Here is a 16,281-nt window from a genome sequence, read left to right on the forward strand (position 1 = left end):
TATATATATATATATATATATATATATATATATATAAGATCATATGAGTTAAGTCATTTTGGGTGAGTACCCCTCTAAATCTGAACCATTGATCTAACATAAGATGGATGGCTGAGATTTAATGCAAAAGTCACCTTATAAACCTAAACTCATATCAATTTCTACTTCTACTTCATCAATTTTTTTAACTACTCATCTTAGTCATCTGCAATTCCATCTTTTTTGCGATTTAATCTTCAGTTGTTCGGTATGTTAATCTACATCGATTTTTTTTTTCGATTTATGACCTAATTCTCATTTTTCGATTGTTTATTCTCTTATTCTTATGTCATGATCGTTAAATTTCTTGTCCCATCAGTTTTTCAATAGTTTCTAGGGTTTTGTGTTTGATAGTCTATTTCTACATGATTTTATGAAGTTTCATATTGTTTATACGGTGTTTTGTCTACATGTGTTCTTTCAATTTTGTATTTTTGTACAAATTAAACAATCTTCAACATTTAATGTTCAAGCAATGAATATATATGTGTGAAATTACCCGAGTTATTGTATTATTCAAACTCAGTTATTGTGTTTTGTAGTTACTTTTTGTTTGTTGTATTAATCTGTTAATAACAGTTATTGCATTACTTTAACCGAGTTATTGTATTACTCAAATTCAGTTATTGTATTTTGTAGTTATTTCTTGTTTGCTATGTTACAATATAGTTTGTTAATAATAATTATTTTATTACTTTAACGAGTTATTGTATTATTCAAACCTAGTTATTGTATTGTTTTAACTTAGTTATTTCAAATTAGATTTGTTGTAAGATGGTGTCTTCTTATATAGTCTATTTAAGTTGGTTATAGTAATATTAAATCTGAATTAATGTATTATTTTAACTTAGTTATTTCAAATTGGAGTTATTATTGTGGTCTTATATAAATGCTTATAGTCAGTTATAATAATATGCTTTATTTCTCTAAAATATGCAGTTATTGTATAGTGGTTTTACGATTATTTTAATACTTATAGGTGATTATTGTATATCAGTTGCATAGTTATTTATAACTTACCCCCTTTTTGTTTTTATTTATTTCAGTGAGCTTTTGTTGTCTGCTGGTTCAACCCTCATCAATAGGCAAGACATGGTTCTCGTTGGGAAGAAATATGGTGGAAGAAACGTGAAAACAACGACAAGACACGGTTCTCATTGGAAGAAATACTTTTAGACGCTGTATTGCAGATAAATATATGTAATACTTGTGATGTTACTATTATTAGATGTATTATTGAAATGCTTTGATGTAATTATGATGATGTTTAGATATAATTTGTTGGAGATGTTTAAGTGTAATGTGTGGGAAACAAAATAGTTATATAATGAAAGTAAGTGGTTTTTTTTAACCTAGTTATATATTATTATTTCGTTTTCAGATTTTTCTATTGCATTAACCAATCTCAATTATTGATTGAATGAAAATGGCTAGTTATTCAATTAAACAAGATGAAAACAAACAAAAGATATAAATTTGAATATATTTGAGTTTCATCTCAATAAAATAACACGATTTACTCATTACAATAACTACAAATATCAGAGTTTTACATTACAATAACTGAGTTTCTACATTACAATAAATGAGTTTCTACATTGGAATAACTGTATATCTCAGAGAACATTGTTCTAAGTAAACAACTAAGTTAACTATTAAATAACTGCGTTTCTTCATTAAAATAACAAAGTATATGGTCAATTATTCCACTGAACATCAATTGTCCGTGTTCATCGTGATTCAACCTGTAAATCACCAAAAAATAATGAATTATTTCATTGAATATAGTATATACATCCAAGAAGTAACTGCAAGATGTTGTTTCTTTCATTTACAATTAGCTTGTTCTTGTTTGATATAAGTCTCTTCCCATTGCCTTTGGTGGAAGAATAGTAACATTTGATGATGTCGAACAACCTAATAGCATTTCTAGTAACATTTGATGATGTCGAACAACCTAACAACCTAATTGTGCCAGCATCACACTTAGTTCCTTCATATGATTTTCAGGCATCGAGTCAATTATTGTTGGATAAAATTCGGACCACATTGTTGACATTTCCAACTTTCTTAAATCAGTAGGATCATAGTCTTGCAATAACTTCCCATCCAAACCATACAAGGGCTTTTTGTACGATATCTTTTCCATCTACTTAGGATGTACTGCTCCGGTATGCTATGTAACCCCTTTCTTTACATAGTCCATATAATGTTTACAAAGGATTCCTTTCCTCTCAAACATCTTCCATACACATGTTAATTTGTTTCAACATTGTGACCAACCTGTACTGCAACAACAATTATTTCAATATGAAAATATAGTTATTATATAGTTCAAAATGGGTTATTGCATTCAGAAAACAAATGAACGACTAAGTAGCAGCATTTAAAATGGGATTTGTTATTTCTATGTAAACATGGTTATTGTATAGAATTAACCCAATTATTTCAATGCATAAAAACAGTTATTGTATATTGTTTAACTTAAAATGAATTTCAATTATATTCAAAAAATGGAATAACCTGGAATAGTCTAAACTGATTGAAGGCAACTCAAACATCAATTATGTGAATGATACCGTTTTCTGCAAATCCACCAACACCACAAGAACAGGGAGCAACTTGCACCTTATTTTAGAAGTCGTTGAAAACAGCGTGTTTAAATTTTAGAGGCATGTTTCACAATAATACTCAAGTTATTCCATTATTAACTATTTGTCATTAGAATGAATTAAGTATACTAGTTCACTATAACACCAGCTATTGGATATTTGGATGAAATTATGAATAGAATGCACATGCAGTTATTACAATATAATAACATAGTTATTCCATTATTAACTAATAATTATTACAATGAATTAAGTGAACTATTCCCTCCATTCAACTCCACTTTGCATGTTTCTCTTTTGCACACTATTCACAAGCGGACATTCAACTTCAATTTTCTCTCGATACATAAGTTAAAAAAAATTTATGTGGGATCTTATTTGATTTGTCTTTAAGAGTACATTAAAAATATCTAACTTTTATAATTTTTGCAAATACGTAGCTAAAGATATTTACCGCGTAAAAGTCGCGTTGGCAAACGTGATAAAGCAAACATGTAAATTGGAGTTGAATGGAGGGAGTAGTTCAATATAACAGTAGCTATTGAATAATATTATAAACAGAATGTAAAGGCAGTTACTGTAATATAATAACGTAGTTATTCTATTATTAACTAGCAGTTATTATAACGACCTTGTTCATCTATTGAACAACATAACGACGAATAACATAACTAATGTAATCAACATAATGAAAAACGAGATTGATCATCTGAATTACATATATTTTCACCTGAATTCATCGTCGTTTGATGAGAAAGAGATTGATCATCAGAATTCATCATTCGATCATTATAATTCATCATTCTCTTGAAAATCACAGAAACCTAATTAGAATTGTTATTTGATTTCAATAGCTACGAGAAAATCATTGAAGTAATTCGATTATTACCTAAGAAATCTGAAATAATATTGATACCTTCGTTTTGATTTGATGCGTTAGGGTTTTCCGAAATTTGACTATTAACTGAAGAAAAAATTGATCGTTTCAATTGAAATAGTAGAAATTGTGGATGAATTTGCTATAATCGTATGGAATTACAAAAAAAAAACTAGGAAGAATTTGATGAAATTGTTGATGAAATTGGAAGCTTTTGATTGATTTTCCATGTTTTATGTTTGATGCAAAAACAGAGAAACGGAAGTAGATAGATTTTGAGAGAGAAGCAACTTTTTTTTGGACGTCTGATTGTGAGGAATTAGTTTTGTTAGATCATATATATATATATATATATATATATATATATATATATATATTTAGAGTCGGGATCCGGTGAGAACCCCTAAATATTTGAGGATTGAGTAACGGATACAATATCGCGTACTAAACTAAACAATATCACTTACAAAATAAGGTAACAAAAACAAACACGCACGCCTTTTGAAATTCATAAACGCGCGACATTTTTTTTGACTACTCACTTTCTCTCTCTAAAAACTGAAAAAACCACAAAAACTCTCGATTATTAAAGCGAATCAACAACAATTTACGAAGAAATACTAATAATTGTTCAATTCAATTGCATTTTGACTGGAAATCAGGTACAATTTCTGTCTTAATTCTCTCGAGGACTTGAATTTTAGTGAAATCATTTTTAAAATCAAGTGTTTGTTAGTTTAAGTATCAAAATTATTGATAAACTTTGTTAATTTCCAATAATTTTCATATAATTGTACAACTTCGTAGTTGTTAATTGAATGTTTTCCTGTTACAGTTGAAATTACATAATTTCCTCTTTAAATCTTCTAAATTAGCGTTGAATATTGTGCGACTGCGAAAATTAGGGTTCGACATTGTTCGAAGTGCAAAATTAGTATTACGTATTGTTTTAATTAATTAAGAATAGGTTTTAACCTATTCAATGAAGAAATTTATGTTTAAACACATTCGATTGGGATATTCAAAGTTGCCTCAACAATGTTTATTTGTGAAAAATTAGGGTTAAAGCGGTTAAAAACTGTTTAATATATTAAACCGTTTAATTATTCGTTTGAACACTATTGGATTGTGAAATTGAAAGTTCAAAATTGTGTATTTGTCAAAATAACGGTTGCAAATTGTTTGAATCGCGAAAATTAGGGTTAAACGTTTGGTTAAATGTGAACAAGTACAGTTTCATATGACTGAACTGAATTTGTTTGACAATGAGGTCCATGAATTGAAAGTTTCTGTTTAGTACAATGAGTAACATTGATATATGTGTTGGCAATGAGAAAGAAAAACTTGTAATACTGTTATTTGTATGGTCTGATATTGAATCTGAATATTAGTGGTACTCTATCTTCATGAATTTTGTGTAGTTCTATTATTGATAGTGTTTACAGAAATACGAAACTTTATACTCCTTTAAAAATACTTATTACCAGTGACATACAATACTGATGTTATTTTGAATAAGGTGTGAAATTATTTCTAATGAAGTGTGATATTGATTCAAATGAGAATGGACTTGTGACTTCCAAACAACTGAAAAAACATACAGGAGAAAGAGGAAATCAACAAATGATGAGGTTGAACAACAACCAACCAAGAGGTCAAAGGATGGTAATGAAAATAAAAGTAAAGCTGACGAAATGGTGTTACAGGATGAAGTTGAAGAGCATCCTGCCGTCAACAAAAAAAAAGGGCCAACCATCAACAAAGAAATCAAAGACTGATAGAAACAAAGATGCTGAATTGGTGATATAGGATGCACTGGTAGAGCAGCCTGAGATCAAAGAGAAGAAGGCGCAACCATTTCAGACTAAATGTAGGCCACTCAAATTGGTTGAGTTGATTGCCAACTTAAATGAAGAACAAAAGAAGGTCGTTTCTGATGTTGGGTTTGGTGGATTGTTAGAGTTGAAACTAACAAAAATTCCACATGGAATTCTAAAGTTGCTGCTGAAGGCATTTGATCACACAAGCAACATGTTCAAAACAAAAAAAATTGATTTTATGTTAACGAAAGACGATGTGCATGACATATTTCAACTTCCTCGACAAGGTCGTAAAGTGGACGTCGCTCACATGGGAAACACCACTGCTGTGACAGACACAAAGCTGAAAAATGCATGGAGGGCAAATTTTGGATTGGAGAGTACTTCGGCTCCAATTATGGTCAAGGATGTTCATGAAATACTGATGGAATGTAATGATGCTAGAGATGAATTTAAAAGAATGTTTGTAATTTACAGCATGTCTATTTTCCTAGCACCGTCTTCAAATAAATCTCTGGACTTGAAACTAGTAAAGGCTATTGAGCATGTGACAAGGATAAGCTAATTTGATTGGTCTGAATACGTATTTGAGGAAATGGTTAGAAGTGTTAGGGTGTTCAAAGAAGGGGGAATGTCAACTGTCAGTGGATGCGTAATAGTTCTTATGCTAGCATATATGCATAGGTTCAATTTCAAGGGCGATGTTTTGGAACACACTTTACCACTCATCCAACATTGGGACGATAAAAAATTGTCAAAGAGAGTGGATGTTGAGAAAAAAACAGGATCTTTAGGGAATGCTCCAATATCAAAGATTCAGTACCCCATCTGTCAGCAACAAGAAGTCCCTAAAAAAACACCATATTCTTCAAAGACTCAGAGATATTATGTGCGACTCGGGCGTCTGATCATGAAGCTGAAGTCGAAACAAAAGAGGGTTATATGATGGTGAAGTTGCCTAGTGGTGTTGAAAATGATGAACAAATCAGAGCAAGGGCAATGGATGTAAGCACTAATGAAATCATTTGCTATCTGATAATTATTTTAGCTATGATATTAAAATATTATTGTGATATTGTTTTTGAACTAGTGTGATATTGTTTTGAGTCTGCTGTGATATTATTATGATATTGATATTGAATAAAATCATTTGCTATCTGATAATTATTTTAGATATGATATTGTTTGATATATTGTATGATATTGTGATATTGTTAATTGATAATTGTGATATAGTTTATAAAAGCAAATGATATTGAATAACAGATTGTTGTGATATTGATTTAAAAATTGTTATGATATTATTTTTGCACTATTGTGATATTATTTTTAGTAGGCTGTGATATTGTTATGATATTGATATTGATATTGATATTGAATAACCTTATTATTGTTTCATATTTCTTATTATCAAAGAGTCTATTTTAGTGTTTAATATATTTATTTTGTAATTTAGGAGCGTGCTCATGAAATTTATCTACGTATGAAGAGGGACAATGAATTGTTCATAGGTAGGTATGTACATAACATAAGAAAACTGATCACTATCAAAGCAAAAAGTTCAATGGGTGAAGCAAGTATATCTACACAATCTAGTGCGAAGGTAGATGGTGCGGAAGATGTTAATCCTAAAGAACATGCTGCTGCTGAAGAAGAGGTTGAGAATCCTGAAAACAGTACAACAGAGACTTAAACGCTGCCTTTCATGAAAGATGTTGGATATCATAAACTTGATGGACATGTTGATAGCGAGGTCATATGAAATGAAGAAAGCAAAAGAAGGGCTGCCATCATTTGATGTTTGGACTGAAATGTTGAAAGTGCAATACAAGGAATTGAACAAAAAATATGGTGGATGTACAGATAAAGATCTTCAGAACAGTGATGATGACTTGGCATGTGATGACAAACAACAAGATGATGATATTAATGATGTTACTAACTTGGACAGTGGTGATGATGAAGACCAAGATGATGGGTTGGATAATGACATGAATTCAAAATTGAATGATGTAATATCCAATATTGGTGTAGGGGTAGAAAGTGCTGTTCCAAGGGAATTCAATGAAGAATTGAATCGTGATACACTTAATCAAGAAGCTGTTGAAAAAGAGTGTGAAAAAATAAATGAGGAGACAAATGTGTTGACACAGCTTGATGAAGGTGTAATCAATGTTGGTTTAGGAGGGACCAACACTGTTGAGGAGGTTAACACAGATAAACCAAATGAGAGCATTGAAAAAGAGGTTCAGGAAATAAATGAGGAGGCTGGAAAAAGGGATGAGGAGACAGCAAATGTTGAGAACGTAACAAATGTTGAGAAGGGAATTGGAGAAGATGTTGAGAAAACTGTTAACAATGTACCAAATGGTGAGGAGCTGAATACTAAAAGTCCAAGCAAAGAAGGCAGTGGAAAAAAGGATGGGGAGAAGAATGATGATAAAAGTGTGGGGACTCATATGAAGGAGGGTGTTCCAAATGTTCAGTTGGAAACAGCGGGAACAAGGAGCATCAATGACTATTTGTTGCACGCAGACAACATGAACAAAATACCTGAAACGGCAGATATGTTACCTCATAATTTGGGGTGTACTATGGACTGTGGTTTGCCAGACAAAGATGCTCAACTTATCTCAGATTCCATGTTCAGACAAGACAATTTATTTGAAACTGTCTTTAAGCGTCGGAAAGAAGTCATGGATTATTGCTTCCTTACAGATCATGATTAAGAAAATGTAAGTTTATTTTTTCAATGTAAGACATTAATTAATCTACTACATAATAATAATTAAAAAGTAATATGCTAATTTTTTTGGAAAATGGTACAGAGAGATTGTCTGTGACTTTGGTATTTACCATTGCATACCAAAGAGCGATATTGAGTCTTTGTTGCCTGACACTAAAATAGAAGCAGTGGTTATTGAGGCATGGGCAATATTGCTCAATCAGTTCCAAATGGCGCAGAAAGACAACAACAGACCGACAAGGATTTTCTATGACCTTGCCCACTCGGTATGGAAAACATAAACTTCATGTGATCCTTGTGTTTTAAATTACGTGTAAAAATGTGTCAATACGACTAATCAATTCTCTTATAAACAAATAGGGTGGTATGGAGAAAATCTTACTTGTAGATGAAGAAGATGTTGATGAACTGACAAGACTGAAGGAAGACGTATGGAGGACATGGGATATGTGGTCAAATCAGTATAAACAGCCACTGAATTTGAATTCAGATATAGTATGAATTTAAAAGTACTTTTAGTTCTGATACTGTTAAGTTAATTATCTGATATTGTCAGAAGTAAGCATTGATATTGTTTCTTAAATCAGGTAAATATTTTAGTTGTGGTATTATATCATATATTCTGTGATATTGTCACTCATTACTTGTGATATTGTATGCTATGGTCTGTGAATGACAATTTTTATTTTCTATAAAATATTTCTATAGGTGTTCATACCTTTGCTATATCAAGACCACTACATTTGCGTTTGTATTGACTCCAAGAGGGAAAAAATGTTCTACTTGGACAACCGAGAATATGATGATTTCGAGGACGAGGAGCATGTACACCTTGCTTATTTAACTGTAAGTACTATATTTAAAAATAAGAATTAAGGATATAATGCTTTTGTTAGCTAAGATTGAAATTTGATAGTTATTTATTATAAACATAAACATGGGGCTGTTTACGGGCACTACCTCAACAGTAAAGGTTATGAAAGTGGGGCGAAAGTACATGACTATGTGCTGAGAAATGTCACCTTTGATTGGCAAACAAAAGAGTTGAACCTGGATTGTGGATTATTCATGATGTTCCACATGATGTTTTTTGTGGATGAGGATTTTAAATGTGAACTGAATGATGAAAAGAAGAGGCAGTTGTATAGGGGGAGATTGCAGTGAAGCTTGTGTTGAGTGATTTAAATAAACGTATAAGTGAGGTCCTGAGGAAGGTTACAAACCTTAATGCAATCAAAGGGACACTGTTACCTAAATTACTAGCAAAAAGGAAAGCAGCAAGCAAAAAAAAAGAGAGGGAAAAGTGGGAAAAAGAATGTTCAAACTCCTGTATCCAAAAAAACAGGTTATTTTTCTTCAACACTGACTTATTTTCATTATATATAATCATTACATATTCAAATAACAAAAATAAATATTTTTGTAGTTGTGGTAGAAGATGGTTCTGCCAGTGTGGTGGGAAGCAGTAGGAGGGGGAAATCAGATGGCCTTGGGAGCACGTACAACTATGGTGTGGCAGATTCTAAGTTGGAGGTCATCTCAAGGTTTATGAAGGCTAACAAATCACTGTGTGCAAAGACGTTGACCATGAGGAAACAAGTGCTTGACTACTGCCTATTGGACGACCACAGTTTCCCATTAGAGTATGTTTCTGTGATACTGTTTCTTAAAGAGTGTGATATTGTTTTTACAGTAGTGTGATATTGTTTGCAATATTTTAATTTCGTGGTAGTTTTATTTTTTTTGTCGAATCGCTTGCTTTTTTGTGATCTTGTTTCTTAAGGGGTGTGATATTGTTTTTAGAGAAGTGTGATATTGTTTGCACTATTTTATTTTTTTGTCGAATGCTATTTTTGTGATCTTTGTTTCTTAAGGGGTGTGATATTGTTTTTACAGAAGTGTGATATTGTTTGCAATATTTTAATTTGGTTTGTGTTAATGTTTGGAGCAGTGAGGTGGTTGCCAAATTCAGTAATGATCAATATCTTGTCAGAAATGATATATTGTCGTTGCTTCCAAATGAGCACGTCAGTAGCAATGTGATTGAATGTTGGTCCCTAATTCTGAACCAGATTGAGCACACAGAAAAATGTGAAACAAGTTTAATGTTTTTTGGGATTCGACACATGGTAAGCTATCCATTTAGTTTGATTAAATATAATAACTCTTTAAAACAAAAATAGGACTTTTAACATATATATTCAAAATAGGAAATAAAAACCGAAGGAGCTGGAGACAGGGAATTGATTAAAGAAAAGATGTTCGAAGAATGAGACGAATTCATTAGAAGAAACACAGTTCCTCCGTAACTGGGAAGCGAGATCGGTTTTTATTCCAATGGTATGGAAAGAACATTATTTTCGTATTTGTATAAATTTCAAAAGCGAAAAAGTGGAAGTCTTTGGACAAACAGAGTACGCCTGATCGGGAGCAAACACAAATACACAAAGTTGCAGATTTCGTGGTATGATTAATTGATAGTTCTTTAAATTATTTTCGTATATCAACATTGAAATAATGAATTTCAATGTTTTTAAAATTATCACTAATTGTTAAGCTTAATATTGTAGGCGGAGCACATGAGTGACTACTTAGCAAAGAAGAACGTGGAAAGAGCAGATGATATAATAACTTTTGATGTTGTAAACATCAACTTCCCTTGGCAAAAGACAGAGATGAACAATACTGAGTCTGGAAACTTCTTAATGATGCACTTGATTCGATATGAGGGTGTAATGTTTGAAGCCGACCTAAACTAAAAAGTGTATAGGCGATACTCTTTGGTGGAAATGGCAGAAAGACATTGCTTTTAGTGACATAAATGAGAACAGAACACCTTTGATCGAAAAAGTAAAAGAATTTTCGGATGGGAAGGACGAAATCTAGAAGATATTGAAGCAAACGAGGAAGAACAACGAAAAGGTGAAAGGGAAGCAGAAAGAAGATGTACCAATGGCAGAAGGTCAAACAAAAGAGAACGTTGATGTTGTTGTGGAGGAGACAAATAAAGAAGATGTTCCGGAAACAGCAAAGGAGGATTGTAGTAAGAAACCGATTATTAACACAGAATTGCCAATTCTTCGGCAATCTCCTAGGAAAAGATAAAAACCAAAGCATTTACAATTTTATATACAAAAAGGTAGAAAGTAATTATTACAAAGGTGTCCAGAAATAATAACTGACTGTTAGTATTGATTTGCTTTAGAGAGGAGCTGATTCCGGAAAAGATGGTGAAGATCGTAGTAACTAGCCCGCAATAACATACAAACGTGGTAGGATTAAGACCGTTGCAAATCCTAAGAACCGCGGTAGAGGTAGAGGAAGGAATTAGGACGACTATATTTGTTAGAACAAAGTTGTAATTAAACTAAATGGTATATAATGTTAGTACAAGAAGGAATTTAATGGTACTTTTTATAATGGTAAAGTAGTGATCGCTATTTTGGATCTCATATAACTCTTGCTAAAGTGTGATATTATTTCACGTTTGGTGTGATATTGTGTAATAATTGCTGTGATATTGCTTCTCAATATCACACAGTTTGCTAAACAATACCACACTGGTTACTTAAAAATATCACTATGGATATGGATTTTTAAATCTCGCGTTGATATTGTTTTTAGAATGTTGTGATATGGTTGTGTACACGAGGTTGTTATTGTTTTCGGTTTCACGGTTTGATAAACAATATCACACAGATTACTAAACAATATCACACAGATTACTAAACAATATCACAGATTACTAAACAATACCACACTGGTTACTTTAAAATATCACTATGGGTATGGATTTTTAAATTTCACGTTGATATTGTTTTTAGAATGTTGTGATATTGTTGTGTACACAGGTTGATATTTTGTTAGAAAACTGCAGAAGCATATAATGAACTGCCATATTTTGATTTGATGTTTGTGATATTGTTTAAATATAAACTCAAACTGCTGTATTTTGACAACACACAAAACACAAGATGTGAAAATCTTAAAGCAAAAGGCATATATAGTAGTTCTGATATAGTGATACTGTTTAGAGTAAGATGTGAAATATATAAATATAAGGTGTGATATTGTTTCTCAGTATCACAAAATACAAAAACAAGACAACTGAGACAAAAAAAATAATCAAATATTCTCCGAGTACGAGTATTTTCTATATAAAAATAAAGTATAATCTATACTTTAATGAAGTTTGTGGTGTATATTAATATACTAGTCATAAAGTATGTCATCTATTTGCTGCTGCTATAATTAATGAGCGTCATCAACAAAAACTCCTTCAACCGATCAACCGTCATCAGCATCATCCTCATCTGAACTGCCCTGAAAAATACAAAAAGGTGAAACAGTGATATTATTTTTTATAAGGAGTGATATTATTTCAAATGAAGTGTGATATTGTTTCTATCTCGGAACAATGACAAACAATATCACATTCTGTTACCCTCAAACAGTGATACCGTGTAGTATAAAGTGTGATATTATTTCTAAAATTACCAGGAAAATAGAAAAGAAAGTTGATACAGATGCGTTGACATATTCTGTTATCCTCAAATAATATCACGTTCTGTTATCGTCAAATAGTGATACTGTTTAGTATAAGATGTGATATTATTTAAAATAACATGTGATATTGTTTCTGACTTGTCACCGTAGAGCATATATAAAATGTTTCATAGACTTTTCATGGTGAACATACCTTATTGTCAGCATCAGGTACAAAAGCATTAGGACAGTTACGTTTATCATGGTGAGCCATTTGTTTGCAATTACGGCAAAGCCTTTTAGGCTTCTCCGCTTTAGCTATGCATTGTTGCTTTTTGGAGATCATTCTCTTCCCGCTACCCTTGTTCTTTGCCTGACGAGGTGGTAGAATCCTCACCTCAGTTGAGGATCTGCACCCAAGAAGCATCTCCAACTCCTGCTCTTTGGTCATTGACTCTGATTGCGGATTGAGTTTCACCCTAAATTGTTTAAGTGTGTCAACAAGATCAGTGATGTCCTTCGTAGACACATTCTTGAGCACACTGATGGTCGCGTAGAACTCTGACCATAACTTGCACATTTCCATCTTTCTTAAATCAATGGCATCAAAATCCTCAATTAACTCACCATATAGACCATAAAGAGGGATCTTGTGTGCATTCTTGGTCCACCGCATAAGAATGTATTTATCGGGCAAAGTGTGTACTTGTTTTCCAGAGTAAACCCAGATAAGGTGTCTACAAATAATACCCTTCCTGTTGAACAACTTGCAAGAACATTCAGCATCATTGGTTAGAGAATTGTAGATAACTTGGTAGGTCTTCTGCGTTCTGGCATCAGCAATACCAATTAACTTTATACCGTTTGCAGGTGGTGTGAAGCCACCAACACTAAGGGAACAAATAGAAGCAGGAGCTTCTACTTGAAAATCTGCAAAAGCAGAATTTGTATAAACCTTGGAAGCATGAGCTTCCAACTTAAGAGAAGTTGCTAATTGTGGAAGAGTACAATCATCGTCTCTATCAAGTTGTTTTTGAGTATGGCGTTGTACATCAATGGCGCTTTGAAACCGCATCAAGAATTCAACAAGTGTACCATGTGCATTTTCAAAACGCTTGAAAAAATTATTCTGACTCTCAGAACGTTGAGTTGTTCGTAATAGACAACCCATAGGAACATCACGAAAATAAGCTGAGATCCATTTTCTCCTTTTTCTAAACATGGTTGACAACCAGGAATTACCTCCAAGATTATGCTCATTGACCAACTGACACCACTTTTCTTCAAATTCAAGAGGTTCTAACTCATCCCAAACAATAGCATTCAAATTTTGCCAAAATCAGTCTCTTTCGATATTGCAGGCCCAACCTTATCAGTAAGCTTTTGGATGATATGCCACATGCAATATCTGCGCCTAGCATGTTTGAAGACAGCACGCAAACCCAGCTTTATTCCAGCACACTGATTAGTTATTATACAGTGTGGCTCTCGCTGTCCCATAGCATCAAGGAACTTTTGAAAGACCCACGTGAAAGAACCTTCATCCTCATGAAATAGCAAGGCAGAATCAAAAGTAACTGACCTTTTGTGGTGGTCTACGCTAGTAAAAGGAGTGAAAAGGATACAATACTTATTCGTATTGTAAGTTGGATCATAAGTGATGTAATCACCAAACAAAGCATAGTTTCTACGAGACTCTGCATCACACCAAAACGCACGAACCAAACATTTCCCAGAATCCACCTCATAAGCAAAGTAAAAACCTTCAGTGGTATCACGTTTATCCTCAAAATAGTTAACAAACAGTTGAGCATCCCGGTCTCCTATGAAACATTTGATATCCCTTCCAAAATTCTTAAAATCAACCAGTTGAGCTCCAACATTCTCATAGCCATCTACATATTCCTTGACATTTCTAAATGCCCTTGTTGGGCCTGTGTTTTTTTTGAAACTGTTGATTTCTAAGTGAACAAAGACGGTGATTATGCCACTCACGAAACTGAAAAACAACATAACCATCCCCATTATAGCGAAACTCAATCATAGCAGTACAACCAATCCTAGTTAATTTAGTGTTCCTAATATCAAAAGGCCTGGGAGTTGCCTGCTCCTTTCCACTATCTAAAACAGTAGCCTTCCTCTTACGATCTCTAAAACCTTCACGGTTGCAAACAACAAATTTATACTTCACATCACCAGAAACAAACCATTTTTGAGAAGACTTCCTAGGTTCAAAACCACATGCGTCTGTATACACATCATAAAAACTAATAGCTTCTTCCAACGTCCCAAACAACTGGCCAATATGAGGTTTAAACTCAACTGCAACATTCCTTGTCCATAATTCACTACCACCAGGTGTGGAGTCCAAAAGTAGTTGATGCACACGAGAAGGAACAGAATGTTGTTCAACATGTGGGGTTGAGGAAGATGCATCAGGTGGTTCAATGAGAACAGTAGAAGTAATTGAAGACTCAACAATATCATTACTATCTTTAGAGGTAATGGCAGAGACATGAATATCATTACAGGAAGAAGAAGTTACATTACTTGTAGGATCTGGCAAGAAAAGTAAAATGTAAAATAACAAGAAAAAGTCATAAAGGTATGGACGAAATCAATATCACACAAGTGGCTGAACAATATCACATATCCAGGAAAACAATATCACGTTATCTGGGAAAAATATCACACATGAAGATGGAAGACAATATCACAAAGGAATTTTGCAGGAACAATATCACACAAGTGGCTGAACAATATCACATATCCAGGAAAACAATATCACGTACTCTGGAACAATATCACACATGAAGTTGAAAAACAATATCACAAAAGTGAATATACAATGGTACATATCAACATAAACAATATCACCAGTTGTCGAAAACAATATCACATATTGAGCAAAACAAAAACACACTTGATGTAAGATACAAAAGAAGAACGTAAATGAACAGAAAATATTTATAGGTACAAAAATTATACGAACAGAAATAAAGACGACAATAATAGAGAATATTTACAAAAAGTATAAAGAACATGTGATTCAAAGCTGAAAGTACAAAATAAAGAGAGAATACGCAGAGATTTGAGAATACGCTGAAAGTACAAAATTAAGAAGAATAACATACCAGACATCGCAATGACGATTGAATACGTAGAGATTTGAGCAAGAAAACCTGGAAAACAAACAAAAACGTACCGAATTTTAGGAAACACAAAAGTAAATTGAAAATAACAAATAAAGCAAGATGAAATTCAAAGCATAGAAACGAAAGAAGAACAAACAGAGTAAGATGACAACAAATTCGAAACATAGGGACGAAAAACGCCAATTAGGTACCTGGACAAACGAACTAATTGGAATAATATGATAATTGTGAAGAATGAGCAGCAAAACCTGGAAATAAAACAAAAACGTACCGAATTTTAGGAAACACAAAATTAAATTGAAAACAACAACTAAAGTAAGATGAAATTCAAATTATAGAAACGAAATAAAAACAAACAGAGTAAGATGACAACGAATTCGAAACTTAGGGACGAAAAACGCCAATTACGTACCTGAGCAAACGAAATAATTGGAATAATACGATAATTGTGAAGAATGAGGAGGAAAAATCGAGATCACGCCTTAATTCTAGGGTTTTCGAGCTCAACAATGGAAGAAGAAGCTACAGTAGAGAGTGAAGTTGAAGG

The 16,281-nt window shown here is 32.8% G+C and overlaps 2 protein-coding genes and 1 long non-coding RNA gene across 3 annotated transcripts; 1 reads left to right on the forward strand and 2 right to left on the reverse strand.

The window, feature by feature from the left end:
* The first annotated feature begins 9,648 nt into the window (after positions 1-9,648).
* Positions 9,649-10,369, forward strand: LOC141627207 (uncharacterized). Its single transcript, XR_012536768.1, has 3 exons — positions 9,649-9,737; positions 10,046-10,223; positions 10,305-10,369. It is a non-coding gene; the product is annotated as an uncharacterized LOC141627207 (long non-coding RNA).
* A 2,012-nt stretch (positions 10,370-12,381) lies between these two features.
* LOC141629001 (protein FAR1-RELATED SEQUENCE 9-like) lies at positions 12,382-13,801 on the reverse strand. Its single transcript, XM_074442077.1, has 2 exons — positions 12,794-13,801; positions 12,382-12,417 (listed from the first exon to the last, which is right to left on the reverse strand). The coding sequence occupies exons 1-2, from the start codon at positions 13,799-13,801 to the stop codon at positions 12,382-12,384; spliced, it is 1,044 nt and encodes a 347-aa protein (XP_074298178.1).
* A 101-nt stretch (positions 13,802-13,902) lies between these two features.
* Positions 13,903-15,720, reverse strand: LOC141629002 (protein FAR1-RELATED SEQUENCE 5-like). The gene is made up of 3 exons (XM_074442078.1): positions 15,714-15,720; positions 14,596-15,138; positions 13,903-14,513 (listed from the first exon to the last, which is right to left on the reverse strand). The coding sequence occupies exons 1-3, from the start codon at positions 15,718-15,720 to the stop codon at positions 13,903-13,905; spliced, it is 1,161 nt and encodes a 386-aa protein (XP_074298179.1).
* Positions 15,721-16,281: the final 561 nt, after the last annotated feature.

This window comes from Silene latifolia, chromosome Y (genome assembly GCF_048544455.1).
Source record: "Silene latifolia isolate original U9 population chromosome Y, ASM4854445v1, whole genome shotgun sequence".
Taxonomy (NCBI): Eukaryota; Viridiplantae; Streptophyta; class Magnoliopsida; order Caryophyllales; family Caryophyllaceae; genus Silene; species Silene latifolia.